We start from the raw sequence: 18,729 nt of genomic DNA, 5'->3' as shown, positions 1-18,729 counted from the left end.
GGGACCTCTCGCATGCAAAGCAGGCACTGTACCGCTAAGCCACACTCCCGCCACTGCATATTGATCGACACCTTCCAGTCTTTAGAAAGAGCGATATCCCTAATAAGTAGTGATTGCATCGGGTAGAATAATGGAACGAGGGTACCGGGTTACCCGTCAGGTAGGTTGCAGATGTTTCCTTCACCCACAACATTGCTTTAGGGGTGGGGTGGGGAAAAGCAATTGCCACTAAAATACGAGTTATATTAATGACAGATGCTGATGACATACTAATTGTGGATTTCTTCCCCACATTACTGGCATAGGCTGTTGCACATATCAATTATCCTGAAGGGCACTTTGTGGCAATCTTAGCCTTGAATGAAAAAAATGAATGAATAAAACCCATTTCAAACAATGTCTCCATTCACACTTTGAATGACATTTGGACATTAAGCATTACCGATTCATTCAAGGTGTGGTCTGTCTGTTTCTATGCAATCTCCATGTCAAAATTGTACTGCAGAGTACATTCCATCATCAAAAAACCTTATAGGTCCCAAGCCTTACACTGGCACTCACTCACAATGACCAGCTTCTCTGTCACAAACAGCAGTACCTATCGTACCATCATCATGTCAAGGCACGCATCATACATTGCTATAGTACATAAAGCACAAGATGAAAATAAAACTACTTTCCAAATACAGAAGAGCGATTCATGTCTCACCTCCTCAATTTGAATGAAAGACTGAAGAGCTTCTTCTACTGTTGCTCTCTTGTCGGGCCCTTTTCTTCCAGCTGTCCGCTGACTTCCAGTAGGGAAGAGGAGGCCCAAAAGTTGAAGTGCAACGTTAGATTCCTCGTCATCTGTAATACAAGGAAACAATTATACAATTGCCATTGCATATGTTATGAAAATAAAACTTCAGAAAAAAAATAATGTTTGCAGTGCGAGTTCAAGGCCTACCAACAGGAAATAAACTCCAACCAAACCAACTGGACACTGTCAATTGTTGCAACATGGAGTTGCCGATATTGTGCGACATACCAACATTTCAGGTCTGTAAGTTTGTCCCTGCATAGTAATATTCATTCAGCTAGAAATAATCTGTTGTCAGTCGTTCACCACAAAGGCTGCTAATAAATATGAAGACTACAAAGAAACAAGAAGGCTAGCAATTTGAGAAATTAGGCTATTGGAGAGCATCTGATCGACAAAAAGTGCTGAGAATTGGTTCGAAAGTTATACACCAAATATACAAACCGCTCTCCATTAGCAAGTGATTACAATTTAGTGGTTCCATGGAACAAAGGAATGGGTGCATTGTACAGCTCTAGGAATAATCTTAATAACATTACACAATTATAGGGGGTTGGGTGGGAAGGAATGTAACCACCACCAACAAGTTAGTTAGAACACATGCCCCTTAACGCTCTCAGGTTGTTTGATGAACACAACCTGATAGAAGAGCTCACCATACAAGTGTGGTAGAAATATATCACATGCTAAGAGGTCTCCTGCCAGGGAAAACGTTATAGTTGAGATAATGCTTTACTCACCCCCATCTGTCATCCCACGTAAGTTCAACAGGGGTCTCCACTTCAGTTGCCGGTCGGCATACTGTATGACTTTTGTACAGAATCCCCGGCCACTTCATATAGAGGGAATCGCACAGCTCCGGGAACAGAATCCTGAAATCCTGCTCTACCTGTAACAGATAGCACAACGGGAAAACATGTTGTAATTCTAAACAGATCACATACATTTTGCGCCAATATTTAACCCTTCGTGCCCCAGGGTGACATGAATTGTCACAGATCATTCATAGTTCACGTAGACCTTTTAACTGGCGTAGCTGTCTGATTCTTTGAACACCCCCGATGCGGTTTGGCATTTTATGCAGTTTATGGCATGCCAACTGGCAGACAACCAAGTGCACTTTATAATGTCTGGCATGTCAGCAGTCCACCCTCAGAATTTTGGAAGCCAAGATTTAACCACTATATTAGCCGCTCAATGAAGTTTGATTGACTCTACGAACTAGCCAAACGCTGTGCAGAAGCTACTAAGAGGCCTCCTCATAGTATGCGTATTCTTTGTCGGGCAAGTGAAGGGGCACAGAATTGTTTATTCGTGACAACAAAATGGTCATAAAATAGGGCAACCAGGCTGAACAAAGTCACAAAGAAGTAAAAACCACCCAGTGTAATAAATTTATTTTCTCCGACTAGTTAATGTCTAACTCGAGAAACTACTTGTAACATTTTGAAAAGTATGGGGATGTTGCAGTGAAAAAACATGGGAGTAGACCGCCAAGATAGTTTCATAGCTCATAGTTGATGCAGGTAGGTAGATACCCTTGTGGTTGATCACCAAGAGTAGACCAGTGTTTATAGGCAAAAGTTTGGTGCAGTTAGGGGTCTTTCTGGCCAATGCTCCTATGATTTACTGAAATTTGTCACACTTACCATTCCATCCGTATCGATGAGCCGTGGATATTCCTTCAATAGCTCACGCAGCGGCCTTTCTTTTTCAGTCCGTATCTTGTTAGCACGGTACCGGCAAGTCTGCTTCATCATTTCAGTGACCTGTTGTGCAGGTGCATTGTGGTGCTTTAGCCAGTTAATCATAGCAGTCATGTCAGCATCCTCAGGCATATCTTAGGAAAGATAAAGAATAATTCCCATTAAACAGACTAGCGGCCTTCAAAGAAGCTCCAAATTGTGGTCCGGAATTGAAGGGTTCATGAATTAAAATGAAAGGTTTGGTTCTTAAGTTGAGCTCACTTTTAACTCGTCATGGTTTTATCTGCGCCATCTTTTTCCATCACTGGTTCGTCTTTCATACTCTGTACTTAATGCTGAGCACCATGAACGCTGGCAGTATGTTCCATTTTTAAAGTCTTCAGCAAGACTTGTTCTGGGTTTGAATTTCAGGCGAAAGCGGGTGCTCTACCATTTGAGCTAACCGCTTGATAAAATGAGGAGATGATATTCTCTAGCTTGCACCAACTGACAGCGGCCAGGAGGGGGGGGGTGGGGGGTGTCGCAATTTGCTGAAGCAGAGATAAAATTTTACAGGGTACTGAACTAACTCAACTGAGCGACGATGAGACACACCGAAAAGCCCCAAGGAGGACCCGAACCAGCTATCCTAAGATCCAGAGTTCAGATCCGTACTACACGGCCATCCGCTCTCCCCTGCCAGTCGGCAATGGGTGTCAGTACCCACTACCCAGCAGTGCACTCGTGTTTTTCTCCCGAGGTACTTGTGTGGGTATATCCATTTTCCCACGCACTTGGTAACTTTTTACTGTAAAATTACTATAAAAACCTATCCAGGTTGTTTTATATGGTGCATGTTCCAATACTGCATTGCACTTTTTCGGGCACATTCCTGACTGAAGGGATTCTCTTGTGACTTGGCTGAAAATCAATTCAGACTCACCTTCAGAGAGTGCTAGATCAACTGTACTGACTAGGTTCGGCTTTGGAATTTCCTTGAGTGAAGTCACAGCCTTCTCGCACAGGTTCCTCTTCCGGAGATTCCTTAATCTGTTCTCAAGGAGTCCAGATGCATCATGGCCACAGATTCCAGGGGTGTACCAAGCTAGCTGTATAAGTTAACATAAAATGATTACTGCATATGATGAACATATTTTTGCAATCTGAAGATCGTTGGAAAATGGTATTGCAATTAACAAAACTTTGAAAATACTACTACATTTAGGCCACCATATTGTAAGAACGGAATGCTTAATAATATTCATCATAAATAACTAGACATCAGCTGGCGGGTAAACCGCCAACGTGTATATGCCCACATCTGAGCAATCCGGGTGGGGTCACATGGGTGCGAAACTGGGTGCGACTGCCATGTCCCAAAACGCGCAAATAAGCAACAAACTAGTTTCGTAAAAAAATCCAAAAAAATAATAATAATAATATCTCGCTAGCGCTTTATACCGACGAAGCCAGTCTCAAAGCGCTTCACAGATATTACCCTGGTCATAGTCAACTAGTCAACCCCACACTTCCGTGTACTTTTCGAGCTGTTCGATCCCGATACACCATACCGCACTAAAATGGCCGCCGGGTGGTGGTGATATGGTGCGAAACTGCAAGTGGGCCCCAAAACGATCGCCATGTTCCGAAACGTGCAAATCAGCGACACACCTGTTTCGCAAAGAAATCAAAATGGCCACCAATTTGACCTCCGATGACCTAGCAATGACCACCCCATTTTTTGTACATAAAGCTTTTCCCGTACACCAAGCTTCGTTCAGATCGGACCAACTTGGAAAATTGGCGTGAATTATGCAAATTAACAGCCCAATTTGACCTTGAAATATTGCCATCTTTTTCAGCACGCAAAGTCCCCCCCCCCCCATATACCAAATTCACTCAAATCGGACAAACTTAAAAATTTGGCGCAAATTATGCATATTAGCAGTGCCCGGTGCGCCACGACACCCACAATCGAACTCATCCGAGATTTTAGTAGAACAAACACATCTGCAAAGTTGCAAGTTAATCGGTCAATGTGCTTGAGCGTGAGAGCGCTAACATTTCCAATACTCGGCCGAACGATCATAGGCCGACGCTGTAGATTGAATTGAATGTCAGGAAATTCTTTTCTCAAAATGTGATTATATCCCTGGGACAAAGTCCGGGAATATTATGTTTTTGGCCTCACCGCCGTCGCCGTCGGAAACTTTAGGCGTTAGCACTCTCACGCTTCAGCGCATACCCCCATTGACTTCAATCCTGGTATACATGTTCACCATAATGAAAGCTCGGACAAGTTCGAAATTGGGCAGTGTCGGCCCCCAGGGAACCGCTAATTTGCATAATTTATGCGAAGTTTGAAGTTTGTCCGATTTGAATGAAACTTGGTGGATGTGATCTACATTGGGTCCCGAATGAAGTTCATGTAGTTTGGAGGTCATCGAAGTTCATAGCAGCGACCATTTTGGATTTTGGCAAATTTTTTCAAGTTGGTAGGATTGGAAGGAAACTTGGTGGATGTCATCTCCATTCTCCAATGGGTCCAAACAAACTTTCTTTTGAGAGGTTTGTACCTTTGTTAAGGTCATTGGTGGCTGATTGGAACTCCCTGGTCCCGGGGATATACTGTAGTGTTTGCGTAGCAAATGCATTTCTAGTTATATAATAATATTCATATACAACATTGGTTCTGTATATCACTTCAATACTAAGGCTTTACTGTGTCACACCAAAAAGTAGCTTGTCATTAGGACAGTCTTTTTTAAAGTATCCATTGCAGGCATCAGATGACTTGGACTGAATATGGTCACTGACATATTTTACTACTTGTGTTATCTCTTCCGTTCCCTGCATGGGCTACAGGCATTTGCCACTGAGTACCTCACATGACCATCCATGCAATTTTTTTTTTATAGTACACACGTATGCTGTGTTTGCTAACATATGCTTTCCATTTCATCTCCTTTCCTTGTGTGTGATTCGTGTGTATGTGAATCAATCCCCAAGCCTATACTGTAGCCTAAAATCACAATGACTACTCACATGTCCATCACCATCTTCGTTATCAAGTGATGGAAATTCTGCCATGATCGCTTTTGTCATCAACATCTTGACATCCTTTGGAGGGCTATGAATGAAAATACAAGTTTATAGTGACATTAGCAACCAGTGAGAATTGTACATTACGTAAAAGCAACTGCCATATAAGAGAAACAAATGCCTCGCCATATCCGAGGTGTAGGAAACCCTACACAGGCTTTTGCAGATACAAAGAATTAACAATGCAGCTATCCGCTTAGAGGATGACACGCCACTGCCTACAAGGTAAGAATGATTGCAAGAATGACTGCAAGAATGCTTCACCCAGCACTAAGAAATAACCATAATCTTAACCTTTATAGATGAATCATTTAAATTTGCCAGAAACCAAAGCACTCCTCACAATAAAGGTTGGCAGTCTGGAAGATGAGTGACCACTGTGCATTTGAATGATCAGTCCAACTAGGTTAATGGCTGTTAACCAAAGTGAAAAGCCCCGTCTGAACCAATTTAACGACTTGTATGTCAATGAAGAATCCAGTGTAATAGACCAAGGGTTTTCTGAAAACTGGGGGGGGGGGGGGCTCACGAGCTAACTCTTGTATTGGTTGAGGTCCAAGCAGCCTTCTCATCTTCATGTTGTACCATGCACACAAGTTGACACTGCAAACTTGCAGAATGTGCTTATTGTGATCAATCACCACCATCAGGGTTTGAGAAACAGGAGTGATAAGGATTAACTATTAAAAATTGGTTTTGTCTTTTGTGATTGGACAAGTGTATATACTCACTGCTTTCCATGCTTCTCAATCAAACATGAAACCAGTGTGTTGACAACACGTTTTCTTGTCTTAGGAGAGAGTAGGCCTGAAGACATTTCCTCCACCAGCTCGTCACCTCCATGCACCGCTTTCAGGATTTCTGTTATGTTCTGTGAAAGCATTTCAGAAAAAGCAATGCACTGAGAAGGAACAGGCAATGATATTGACATGTACACAAGGTTTCATAAATGGGGCCCCAGGGGCTTTTGCCCAAAATTAAGGATGAATCTGACGGAATCTGTATGAACCAGGGCATCCCCTTGAAATTAATCCTTTCTACTGTGTGACCAAAATAGTAAACAAAATAAGTTCTCAAATTGTCCTCTGCACATATAGGCCTACTGTACATATAAGCCCGGGTCAAGTTTGGTAATTTTGCATTAAGCTGGATAATTCCTGACTTGAAATGAAATAAATCAATGGAAATTATGATTTTAATCAGTTTGGTTCAGGAATCACATAGCCCTGCCAGGGCAAAGGGTTGGAGAACTTTGGACATTCCTAAACTATACAGTATTATCTACAGAACAATTCAACTTGCTAGACTACAAGTTGTGCATCACATATGTTTGAGACTGAATAAAATTTGCAGATAAACATAAAAAAGTCATGGAGCATGCTTGACACCGTGCATTGTCTGGTACCAGGAAGAGTAAGCAGCAGATAACTGAATCTGACTGGGTTAGGAATTTACGAACTGATACCCAAAAGACGCACACGATGGGGGATCTTGTGCCGGATTTCAGTAGTGTGAAACGGTAAAAACAATGATGTAAATCTCAAATTGTAAACATTTTGACTAGCCGTAAATATTCCACTGCCATATTAAACCCTGATGTCACCCAAGTGAAACATGATGAAAATATAACACTTACGAAATCCATTCTCATTCGCTTTGAGGGTTGTCCATTAGATTTTATATGGCCTCTGCCTGCGCTTGCCGTCGGGGTTGATGATGAACCTGGTCTCACCGGTGTATGTATCGATGGGTCTGGTTCTGCTTCTGACAGGTTATCAGATACCAATGATCCATCATCGGTAAAGCCTCCGCTGTCAGAGTCACATGAGCTGCTTGATAGTAGTTTGGAACCACTTGCTTGTCTGGCATCATCACTAGCCTGTCAAATCAACATGGATAATTTTAGAGCTATTATACTCTTAGGTAGGCATCGAACAACTGCATGATCGCGCTTTTCTGGTGTTTCACTGCGGTTTTTTATAATCTCCGTCAGCTACGCAAAATTTCAATGTCTGAATAAAAAATGAAGCATTTTCTGTCGAAATTAAATGTATGATGTTTAGGATTTTTTAAATTACGAAACTTGATCTATTTATGCCTTTATAAACCAGGTACAAAATCATTTCTGTGCGTCCAAAACATTGTGATCGCCAGGTAGAGCAGTCAGCTTTATTTTTTATTTCTCACACGAAAACCTCCACAGTGTTCTGTCTTCGCGTATACACGGCCCAGCTTCGCTTCCATACAAATTTACGGCATGTGTCATAATGTTGTGATTACGATAGTACAAACAAGCGCAGTGCAGTCCAGCCGGCCAGTGCAGGTAAGATGACATGGGGCCTACGGGAGGGTTTATTGCAATTGCTCAATTGGAATACACCCAACAGTGCTAGTTCGCTACTTTATTGGGTAATATCTTACGATATTTGGAGTGATTTTAATGGGAATTTTTAACATAAAAAGGGAGCCAATCTATGTGTATTTTCAAGTGCGTTTTACAGTGCGTTTTTTGCATAAAATTCGGCCGCGATTTTGCGTTTTTGAAAAATTGTGGTGCTTTTTTTTGGCTCCTGAAATCGTGCATTTGTCCGATGCCTACTATTTATTATGTTACAGAATAAGATGATATAGCCATGGCTGTGTTTAATTGCTCTGGCTTCCTTTGCCTTTGTATCAACAGTCCTTCAAGCCATTAATGTCTGATTCTCAAGAATATTAATGTGCACTCTTTTGCTTTTTAACTGTTAGTTTTCATACATAGTGTACTTTGCAGGCACTTTCTAGCAATTCCACTATCAGTCAGGACCAATTGGCAGTCAAGATTACCTGGGCATGTCACTATAACTCATGTACATGTACTATACACTTGATTGTTGTACACAAATTAGACCATTTGCCGCATGTAAAAGAAAACAACATGAATTACTAGTCCATATATATTCTTATTGAAACTCCTGTGCAACTTGATTGTTGTTATCAACACCATGGGTCAGTAACATGAAGCCAGTGAGCCAGGTCCGGCCTGTGATCATGAGGAATCAGGCCAGTGGGCTTATTTGATCCGGTTTGCAATTGGTCGCCTGGTCGGGGGTGTGCCATGTCAGACTAAAAACCCATATCCATTTCTGGGGGTCATTTCTAAGGAAAAGGGTACCCATGTACAGTATAATGATGTTCCCTCAAATGTGGATCTGTTTCATAAAATACAGACACATAACTAGACTCTAGCGGACTGCTAGGTTGCATATTCTTATTATATTATTATGGCCGTTGTTTTGAATTTTGACTTCAAAATTCAAGCAAGTGAGAGAGTGAGAGACCCATGTGTATCTTGGGGCCAAACTGCTTACTTCCAAATTGTATACTCATATTATGCGAGTACCCCCCCCCCCTTTAATATGCGACCTCCCATGATTTCATTTGTAAAATATCCAAGATAACAAGGCCTATGGCCACCAAAAGTCTGTTGACCCCTGGTCAGACGGTCTACACATTGAATATGGTTCTCATCAACATTCCTTCTGTACTAAATAATGACAACTTACTATATGAGGAATGATGAAACACTGCAGTCATTCGAGTTGGTAAAGCCCTGGTTGACACAAGTAGCCACGATTTTTACTCTGGAAAGTGTTGCTGGTGGCAGCTTGTACCCACATTATAACTGCACTGTACATGAAATTGGGAATGCACTTTGACTAGGGATCGGACAAATGCGCGATTTTCAAGACCAAAAAACGCACCTTAAATTAACAAAAAACGCAAAAAACGCAATCGAAATGGCAAAAAAACGCATTAAAAAAACGCACTTACGTAACGTTACTTATGACCTGTCTATGCACGTGTAACAGCGCTGTTTTTTTAGCATTTCAATCCCAGTTAAAAAGTCACGAAAAGAACGAAGAAAATGGGAATAATTATGACGTAAACTAGCTATCAGTTTACATTTTTTTGCGTATTCCGCCGGTAGGTCAGTGCGCTGCCGAAAGTCTGAATTGCGACAGGCATGTTCGTCTCTACAATAATTTTTATTGCTATTATTATTTTAAGCTGAATGGTCTCCAAACTTTAAAGAAGAAAAACTGGAAAAAATAATCATATTTCTTCTAAAACACGAACTTAAGTCTTAAAAGCTGTTTTTAAGTTGTAAGTTTTGTTGTTTTTATTTTATATCACTCTTATTGTTGCTGTGTAGTTTTTTACTTAATCGGAAATTTAATGAGGCAGCGAGATCGTGGGTCAGGAGCCATGTTGTTACGATACAGAGTTACAAATGACCAGTGAAAGCACATGGAAATTGAAAAATATGGGCAGCGGTGCCACTTCAAATTTACAACTTTTTGTGTAATTTTCAGTGAGAAGAAAATCCCTCAAAATATTAATAATTAACCAAAATAATAGTTAGAAATAATACATCTATTAAAATGCTAAATTTATAAAAACTCTGAAATTTATCGCCTGAAACAACAACAACAACAACCATGCAATTTCAGAAACTTTGGTCTACGACTCTAGGTGGCAACATCCTTGGGTGTTTACTGATTAAGCAATAGCGAGACACCCTCCCGGCGAATTGCGCAATTCCATATTTCTTTGCTGTGTAGGTATGAGAAACATACAGTGTTAGCCAATGAACGTACAATAAAGTTTACTGTGTGAAGAGACAATGACATTATGACTATGCATACATGTATCCAGCTGATGTACACTTGACTTATTCACTGTATTCCCACCATTGCTGTAATATTTTATTCACGAAACTTTTTGGATTTATAATCATCCGATTTTGTCGGGAGTACAGCCACTGGGATAATACGGTTAGAATGCCCGATGAGTTCTCTTCCAGGATATATCATTTAGTGCTTGCATTGGATAAGAGAAGTTTTCTTATGAAATGAATAAAAAAAACTGTTGTTTCTAATTACCGTGTGCATAATTTGTTGCTCGCTCGCTGTGGTCGCTAGTTACAGTAGGAGTGTGGGACTGTATGTAGCTCGATCTAATTCTAACGTTAGGCCGTGCCATTTTACGATGTTGGATTATTTACGGGACCTAGTTTCACAGAAAATATTTGTGGGGTGATTTGTAAAACAACGCTCAGAACAAAATTAAATAATGCATTACTCAGAATGAATTCTCAATGACTTAATCTGGGCATAAAAAAATACATTTTTTGGTGAATTTAAAAAAAAAACGCAATAAATCTTAAAAAAACGCAATAAACCTCAAAAAACGCAATAAACCTCAAAAAACGCAAATTGCGCCGCAAAAAACGCAATCGCGCATTTGTCCGATCCCTAACTTTGACATCTACTGTATAACAAAGTCCATCTATCCGATAATGTGACGTGGAGAAATTAGGAACTTCGAGCAATTCCTCCCCTTCACTGCATGCAGAGGGTGAAAGTCGAGTAGGTCTTTGACACCAACGAATACGATGTCCTTGGCACCCAGTGGCTCTACAACATAAGCATGGTAGTGCCTAGAGAACTGCACAGTGTGCCATAGTTCACACATGAAAGTTGCAATAGACTCATAAGCAAATATCTGTATTATCTTTGCAAAAACTGGAAGACCATCTTCTTTCCCCACGACTACCATCAGATATTTACGATACTCCACGCCATGGAACCGGCACCACTTACAGACAAAAATTTCATCGTACAGTGCCATGTGCATATTTCGGGCAATCACAGCACCATTGTCAAGAGAGGCGATGATAACAGTTTCTCCAGGTCCGACCTCTAGTGGTTCACTTCCAAAAGCTTTCTTGGACAGGATATTGAAACATAGCAACATCTGATTCCGATAGGCAAGAGTTTTTGCTATGTTTTGGAAGTTGCACACTATGTGTGATAGTCGCCGTGAGAAATTGTGGAATGCCTCAAACCTCATCACCCATAAGTGAATTAGTGGCCCATTCAGGCGGATTGCAGAGGGGTAATGCGTCATGAAGTGATGCTTGGGTTTCAGGTGTCTTTCGGGAAATAATTCCAGGAAAAGTTGGTGGTGGTCACTGATGAGTTCAGAAAGATACTTAGTATCCCCATTGCTAATAATTGGTGAGAAGATTATGTCAAGGCAATCCAGTAGTGCCAAAAGCAATTCCCAATGCTCATCTCCTTCGGGTACAAGATCTCCAAGCATTACTGCAACATGACGGATTAGGCACCACATCTGGGCTGCGTTCTGTCCTGGGGCCCCATCTGGAGAGCGAAGAGCATTCGCAGTGAATGGTACTGGCTTGTTGCGCTTATCAGGAATGCCATAATTAAAGCTAGTGACCCTTGCATTCAGTTCATTCAAGGTTAAGAGTTCTTTGTGGATCAGTTGTTGTAAAACTAACTTCAACTCTAGTGGACAAACTCCTTCAAGGATATCATGCATGATGTCTGGCGAACGACTGTTTATAACATGGAAATGTGAGATGTCATTTAGAGCACATGGCGACTTGACTCCTGTCTGCTGTAAGTCATCTTGGGCGACATCAGCTTGATAGTTCTCCAAGGTCCTGAGAAGACCCTGTTGCTCTTTTACAGATGTCCTGATAGCATCCCGATGCAGCTTGCACACCCTACAGAGATAGTTAGCTGTGAAACCACCTGCAAATCCAAATAGTGAATGGATTCCCAAATTGTCACCAACAATTTGTCCTATTGCTATCTTCACGTTACCATTAAAGAAGTTTGTCACAATGTGCAATCCATCAGCAATGAGTTCATTGATATCTTGGATGAATTGAGCAAACACAGCACCATATCCATACAAACTGGCATCACCGGAGTTGAAAAGCATGAGCAACAACATGTTGGACAATGTTGATCTATACTTTGGTGGCAGATTAGCAATTGTGAAGTACACTGCCCCCAGTTTATGGATACCAGCCTTTGGACTAAGAGGGTTGGACACCTCAAAGTCATCCACATACAGAATCAGTTTGATGGTGGCAGAAGATGACAACAGGGGACTCTCACGGCAGAACGATCCATCCTGGAAGTCCCTTAAGAGACCATCTTCACTCATCATGTGGGTAGATGATATTTTGAGGACATCGGTCTCTTCCAGGATCATCTTCATGAGCGGCTTTATTGGGATGTACTGAAAGGTGACTGTTTTCATATGTTGCTGTACATTACCAGTTGAAGGATTGTTCACTGGATAATATGCCACGCCCATGGGCAGTTCTTCTGCAGCAACAAAAGCTTTGCAGTTTTGGAAAAATTTACGTTGCTTGTACTGGCTCCCAACATTCCTGAAGGGATGTGAAACTCCATCAATATCTGTCAACAAGGCTTGCAAGTGCTGGTCATCATGGGGAATGCCTACAGTGGTGGCAAATTGTTTCACTCTCTGCATCATGAAAGAGGACATGTCATTAATCAAGTCTGATGCTTGTTCCACAACCTGTGTAACAGTGGAGTGTACTGTACTACTAGATGCTAGTAAACCTGCAACAAGCATTGCTGCACGGTTTTCAACTTCCTCTGTAGTCAATTCATCCCATAGCTCGCCTTCTGGCTCATCTGGTTCAACCTCATCGTGGTCAGCATCCAAATTGTCTGCGGGAACATCTGCAAAATCAGCATCAGGTGGTGCTGGCACCGGCACGTGTACAGGAACATCATCGTTGTCATAGTTGTGAGTGCCCAAATGTTTGCGAAAGGCAGCAGTCCGTCCTGAAAACGATCTTTCACATCCATTTTGACCACAAGCGATGCTTTTGGTGAAAACATGCCCATTAATTAGGTGATGGGCAATTCGCAGATGCCACAACAATGCTTTTGGCGACCCATTTATGACAATTCCACATTGTGAGCAAACGAAACCCATATTGAACAAGATACAAGTCAGTACAAGTCACAAATCAAGTTCACATACAGTACAGTATAAATGGGATAAAAGCATTCTACAGGAACAATGTTTCCAGGGTAGCTGACATGATCTATAACAAGAAAACAAAACAGAACACTGTTAAGTTCATGTTTTGTGACTCATGTCAGCTGTATTCTTGGCCTGTTTGCAAGTTTCAAATTGTGGGTGATGACAACATCATTTTTTCTGTCATACGTTTGCAGTCTGTTAAAGTATACCTGTAGCCTTAAAAATATTGAAGGTTCGGGTGGAATATCACATTAGGGTTGGATGGTACTGTGAATTTTGAGCACCGGTATTACCGACAATACAATACCGGTATCGGGTACAATACCGGTATTTCACAGTGTTTTTTTTTGGGGGGGGGGTGTAGGTTTCACACAGCCCCTAACGTAACTAGGCCAAATATGTAATATTTTTAATGTTTCAAATCGGTCACAAGGAAATTCTATGGTTTGAAGAAAAATTCCATGTATTGTCAAGCTTGCAGCATAACATAATCTGATGTTAGGCATAATTTACTGTGCAGTGAACCATGATCAGCACTCCATAACAAATGATCATGGTGAGGGGGCTAAAGACTAACCTTCAGTAACTTCAGTTCCTTTTTTAACTTTAATCGAGGTCCAACAGCAGGAATTAGTTCCTTCAAGCATTCAATCTCATCTTCAAGGAGATAGAATCCTTCTCTATCTATCTCATTCTCTGTTGAGCAAGGAAGAGAAGAATTAACAAATATTTTAGCAGAATGGTCATAACAAACAAAATTGGGACCATATAATTTTTGTTATACTTATAGCCTAGGCCCTAGGCCTAGGCCTAAAACTTTTTTTTTACTTAGGCCCCTAGGCCTACTTCAGTAATTTGAAAAATTGTCAGAGATAAGAAAGAATGAAAATTCATGATTGAAAATGAAGTCAATTCTCTGGATGGGCCTGATGTGTACATTCATGCGTATTAAAACCAAAGGATTGTGTACGCCTACGCACATTTGTTAACCCTTTCCAGGCCAACTACGTAATAATATGGGCTACTCATATTACCGCTGCTAGCCAAATACGTAATAATACGTGTTTCCACTTGCTCCTCTTCTACCTCCCATAGCTCTGTGATAGTTTATCCGATTTGCACAGAATCACCATAGCGCGATAGTAGACAATTTCAGCATTAGTGGATACATTGACACCTAGTCTCTCTAGTGCACCAGTCAGGCTGTAAATGCTTGCTGACTTCAACCAGAACCTGCTTCAACTCGGAAGTGAAATCTTTGGTCGCATGTTACGTTCTTTGGCCATGTGTTTCGGCAATCTTACGGTATTGAATGATGGAAAATAGTAGTAGTGAGCGAGATTCAAGTGGAAGTAGCGAGCCTAGCGGTGATGAATCAGAGAACTTTGACGAAAATAACTTTGATTTGGACACCCTTATCAGATGATTCCGGCGACAATTCATCAGATTCTGATGTAGTTTTTAGTGTAGGTTTTGTGCATACCAGTTCCGCGAAAAAACGGAAAGTTGGGGATGATAGCTTCGATGTGGAGGGTGGAGAGGAAAACGCGACACAGGGAGGACCAGGTGAGTCTGAAAGCAGTGATGACGAACGATCTGAGCAAATTAGGGCTGGGCCTAGGAGATCCAATGTTGACCAACAGGCAACAGGGCCCCGGGGCCCGTGGTAATCAAACACTTACAGTTAGGCCTATAAATGTGCTAAGCAAGGCTTTAGGCAGCCGGACGCGCGGCCGTGTTTGGCACGGCCTAACTAACAAAAAACACGGCCTATAATCCCTAACACGGCCTTACTATATTGTACCAAGCCGTGCTAAATTGAGTTGTTCAAAAATAAATATATAAATATATAATAACGAAAAAACACAGCTGCCGTTACTACTTGCACAAAATTATGGAATTCACAGAAAAACTATGTACATTCTTCATACACCGAGCGTCGAGCGATGTGACATTTCTCAAAAATGTTACCACGTGCGTAATAAAAATACAAAGAGTCCCGGATACAACAACATACGGCAAGGCCTAACTGTACCATGAAAAACAAAATCGCGAGTGGCGATGTAAATTTTTTGCTCGACGACCAACACGAAGTTAACCCCCGTTGATATAGTGTGTAGTTTCCCTCGATCAAGAAACAGACACTGTTGCATATGATAGATCACAGTCCAAATCTGTATATATCACCCATCACCAGTTGGAGTGGCTCGTTTTTTTCCCCGGTTAGGATGGGTTTTTTTGTACGGAGATAAACCAACTTCAGCAACCAATTAAAAGTTGTGTATATAAATCATCTGGCCTCGCGGATTGGAATGTTAAGAGATCCGCTGGGAGATTCCAGGACGGAACACATAAAATTCGCAAGGTATGGTACTATTATTTACTAAGCCAAGCTATAGGCCGAATTTTTATCGAGTCGAACAGTGTCAGTCGGAGACATTTTTTTCGTAACGAGAAGTCCAGAACGCAGGCTTGCAAAATGAAACGGACTATGCTTCACTTTTTTACTAAGGTATGGTATAATTTATGTCTAAAAGATGGGGTCACTGAGCGGTTAGAACAACTCATTCTAACCGAAGTATGTAGGCTGAAAGTACCGGTTAGGTGATGCTATTTTCATGGCGCAATGCATAACTTTACGTCCTTTTGTAGGTCTAGGGCCCAGGCTAGGCCAAGCAAGCCACCTGTCGATTTAACGATAGATAGTTTATTAGAGGTTGGTGGACGAAATTTTATTGTTGCTTGTCAACCGACGTAAGTTTGCGCACTTTACCGCCCCAAAGATAGCAATAGGGTACTAAATGCTTAGCCTAAACTGGGAGCCTAACTTCGAAAAACGGTTAACCTTCACTCATTCAGGCTGTTTTGCTGACTGAATTTAATTTTTGTAGTACAGTTTGAATACCTTTATGTACCTGTGTTGTAATTATGTGAAATAATTAAAGATTTTCTGTGGTAGGTTTAAACTACTTTCGCGCAGTTTATGGTGTGCAAACTGACAACGGGCGCGATAAAAATTGATTTTGTTGCTGGTTTTATAATTTCAACCGGACATGGCTCAATGATATTTTAAAGAATGTGAATTGGTGCATTGGAAATAGTGGAGTTTCTTCTCGACGTTTTATTTTCTTTTAATAAATTAATAAGTTATGAGACAAGTAAAATGCAAAGAGCAAAATAAAAAAATTGCAGTTTACATAAAAATATGTTACGATTCATTATTATTTAAAGTTGTTTTTTAACATCTTAAGCCATGACAAAGCCTTTACCTGTACTAGTGTACTATAATTTACTATACATACATTTTTGACAGAGGTCAACATTTAAGACAAGGTAATTTCTTTTAAAACCTTTTATTCATTTTATGTACAGTATGTCTTATTTCTTGCTAAAACTAATATTGCTCCCCAAAAAATTGCACTTTCAGAGCACATTTTAACGCCATCTCAGGCCTGTAAAGTGCACCAAATCGCTTCATTTCCAGGGTGCTTCGCCCCTGGACCCCACAAGGGGCCCTAAGCGGGCCCCTTGACCCCACGCTATTGCGCAAAGCGTTCAACAAGTGCAACACCCTGCTTTCCATAAACCACACCCTACCACTGCCAGTACCAGCACAATCCTACCTAAAGCCCTGGTGCTAAGTGCAACATCAGTATAATTTTGTCCACCATTTTTAATTTCGGCGGCCATCTTGGATTGGTGTGACATCATTTACTAGGCCTAGCTCATTTTCACCTCCAGAAATGGAAAGACAAGGTCTTTATCTTCAAAAATGATGTAGGCCTAGGCCTAGACCTCGAATGAATCCAAGCAACCAATTTTTTTCTATAAATAATTTCCTGAAACTGTTTGACAGTATTAAAATATTTGAAAAGTGCTCTGGCTAGCCAATGCACACTGTACATGTTAGGGCTGGCCTGGAAAGGGTTAATGGAGGCCCTAACGTAACGTTAGGCTAGGCCTACAACTCAAGTGCTTTACTGTGTGTAGCCTACACTTGTTGCAGCAACAAGTAAGTACGGCAACAACGTTAGGCTAGGCGTTCGGCCTAGCGCCGCTCTAATGTTTATAAAAAATTACCTTGAAAGGCTGGCAGGAATCTCTCTAGGCCCCACTCACGAAGTTTTTCTTCAACGAAATCCATGAACTTCAAAATTTCGGAGAAACACAAGCTACAACAACACCGAACGAACACGAAAAAACAGGATAACGGCGGGTGATACAGTCGTCTAAAGTTAGGGCTGATATACAGTTGCCGCGTAAATGCAGTTAAATTCTACCGACGCGACACATACATATGCTGCAGGCCAACATCTGCATACACGTGATATAAACAAGCCAATCATACCTCTAAACGAGTTATTGAACCGTAAACGTTTGAACTGGTTTGAAAATGATCCTTGAGGGATGAACAGAACCGGGGTCAATATGAACCGAATCGGTTCGAAATATTCTGAACCGGGAAAAGGTTCAAAAAATTGAACCGGCCTTTATTAGAGTGTACTGATACCATTATTAACTCAATGGAAACAGTGACTTCCCCAGATGATTGTTCATCTTTAACTACAATTGGTACATTAAACGATGGAATCAGCTTAGAGAAGACGACTGTAAAGGTAACTAAAGATACACCTATAATAGGTGGTTCTAGTTCGCAGAATAACGATAATTCTTTTGTTATTGTAATAGTAATTGGTGTCAGTGCAGCTGGTCTCTTAGCAGTCGTGGTTGTTTTTCTTATTGTTTTCATTTTTTGCGGAGGAAGAAAAAAGGCGAACCGTAAAGTGAGGGATGATAAAAGGGCGAATGATGATCACAAAACAGACTACATTAATGGGACTCATTTAAATGAAGCTTACCAACAAACAAGTCCTGAAGGTATTGCTAATGCTGATAGCCACACGTACGATTCCCCGCCTATGAAGCGGAGTGATGTCAAATCTCTACTCGACGACAATTACGCAGAGGTAGATAAGCTATCTCAAATGAGCTCGATTGGCACTCATGGTAAAATTAGTTATATGGCTCGGGCTGTTGGCAGTGATTTTCAAGGCAGACCGATTCCTTTAGAGAACCGAGAAGCCATTGTTGATAATAAAGCTGACGAGGAGGATAATTTCAGTATGCTCTATGCAAAAATAGACAAGACCAAACGGAAAAGCAACGTCCCTGGCAAAAGACCAGTATCTACAACAGCGTATGCTGTGGTAGATAAAAACAACTAGCAACATTTGACAAGACTTCTACAATTATCGATAG

The 18,729-nt window shown here is 41.1% G+C and overlaps 1 protein-coding gene across 2 annotated transcripts; it reads right to left on the bottom strand.

Annotated features, from left to right (window-relative positions):
- Nucleotides 1-690: 690 nt before the first annotated feature.
- Nucleotides 691-17,973, bottom strand: LOC139974647 (uncharacterized). Of its 2 annotated transcripts, XM_071981874.1 has the most exons (9): nucleotides 17,551-17,973; nucleotides 14,048-14,166; nucleotides 7,226-7,468; nucleotides 6,321-6,460; nucleotides 5,533-5,617; nucleotides 3,431-3,596; nucleotides 2,452-2,642; nucleotides 1,543-1,691; nucleotides 691-849 (listed from the first exon to the last, which is right to left on the bottom strand). In XM_071981874.1, exons 1-9 carry the CDS (start codon nucleotides 17,612-17,614, stop codon nucleotides 846-848), a joined length of 1,161 nt encoding a protein of 386 aa, XP_071837975.1. In that variant the 5' UTR covers nucleotides 17,615-17,973; the 3' UTR covers nucleotides 691-845. The 2 variants fall into 2 exon arrangements, 1 of the variants encoding a protein (XP_071837975.1); XR_011795518.1 differs by lacking the exons at nucleotides 691-849; nucleotides 1,543-1,691; nucleotides 2,452-2,642; ... (1 more) ...; nucleotides 5,533-5,617; nucleotides 6,321-6,460 and adding an exon at nucleotides 9,135-13,531 and having other exon boundaries at nucleotides 7,328-7,468; nucleotides 17,551-17,571.
- Between the last annotated feature and the right edge of the window lie 756 nt (nucleotides 17,974-18,729).

This window comes from Apostichopus japonicus, chromosome 10 (genome assembly GCF_037975245.1).
Source record: "Apostichopus japonicus isolate 1M-3 chromosome 10, ASM3797524v1, whole genome shotgun sequence".
NCBI classification, from domain to species: Eukaryota; Metazoa; Echinodermata; class Holothuroidea; order Aspidochirotida; family Stichopodidae; genus Apostichopus; species Apostichopus japonicus.
Note: the sequence above shows the minus strand (reverse complement) of the source record. Positions and strands in the feature narration are given on the sequence as shown.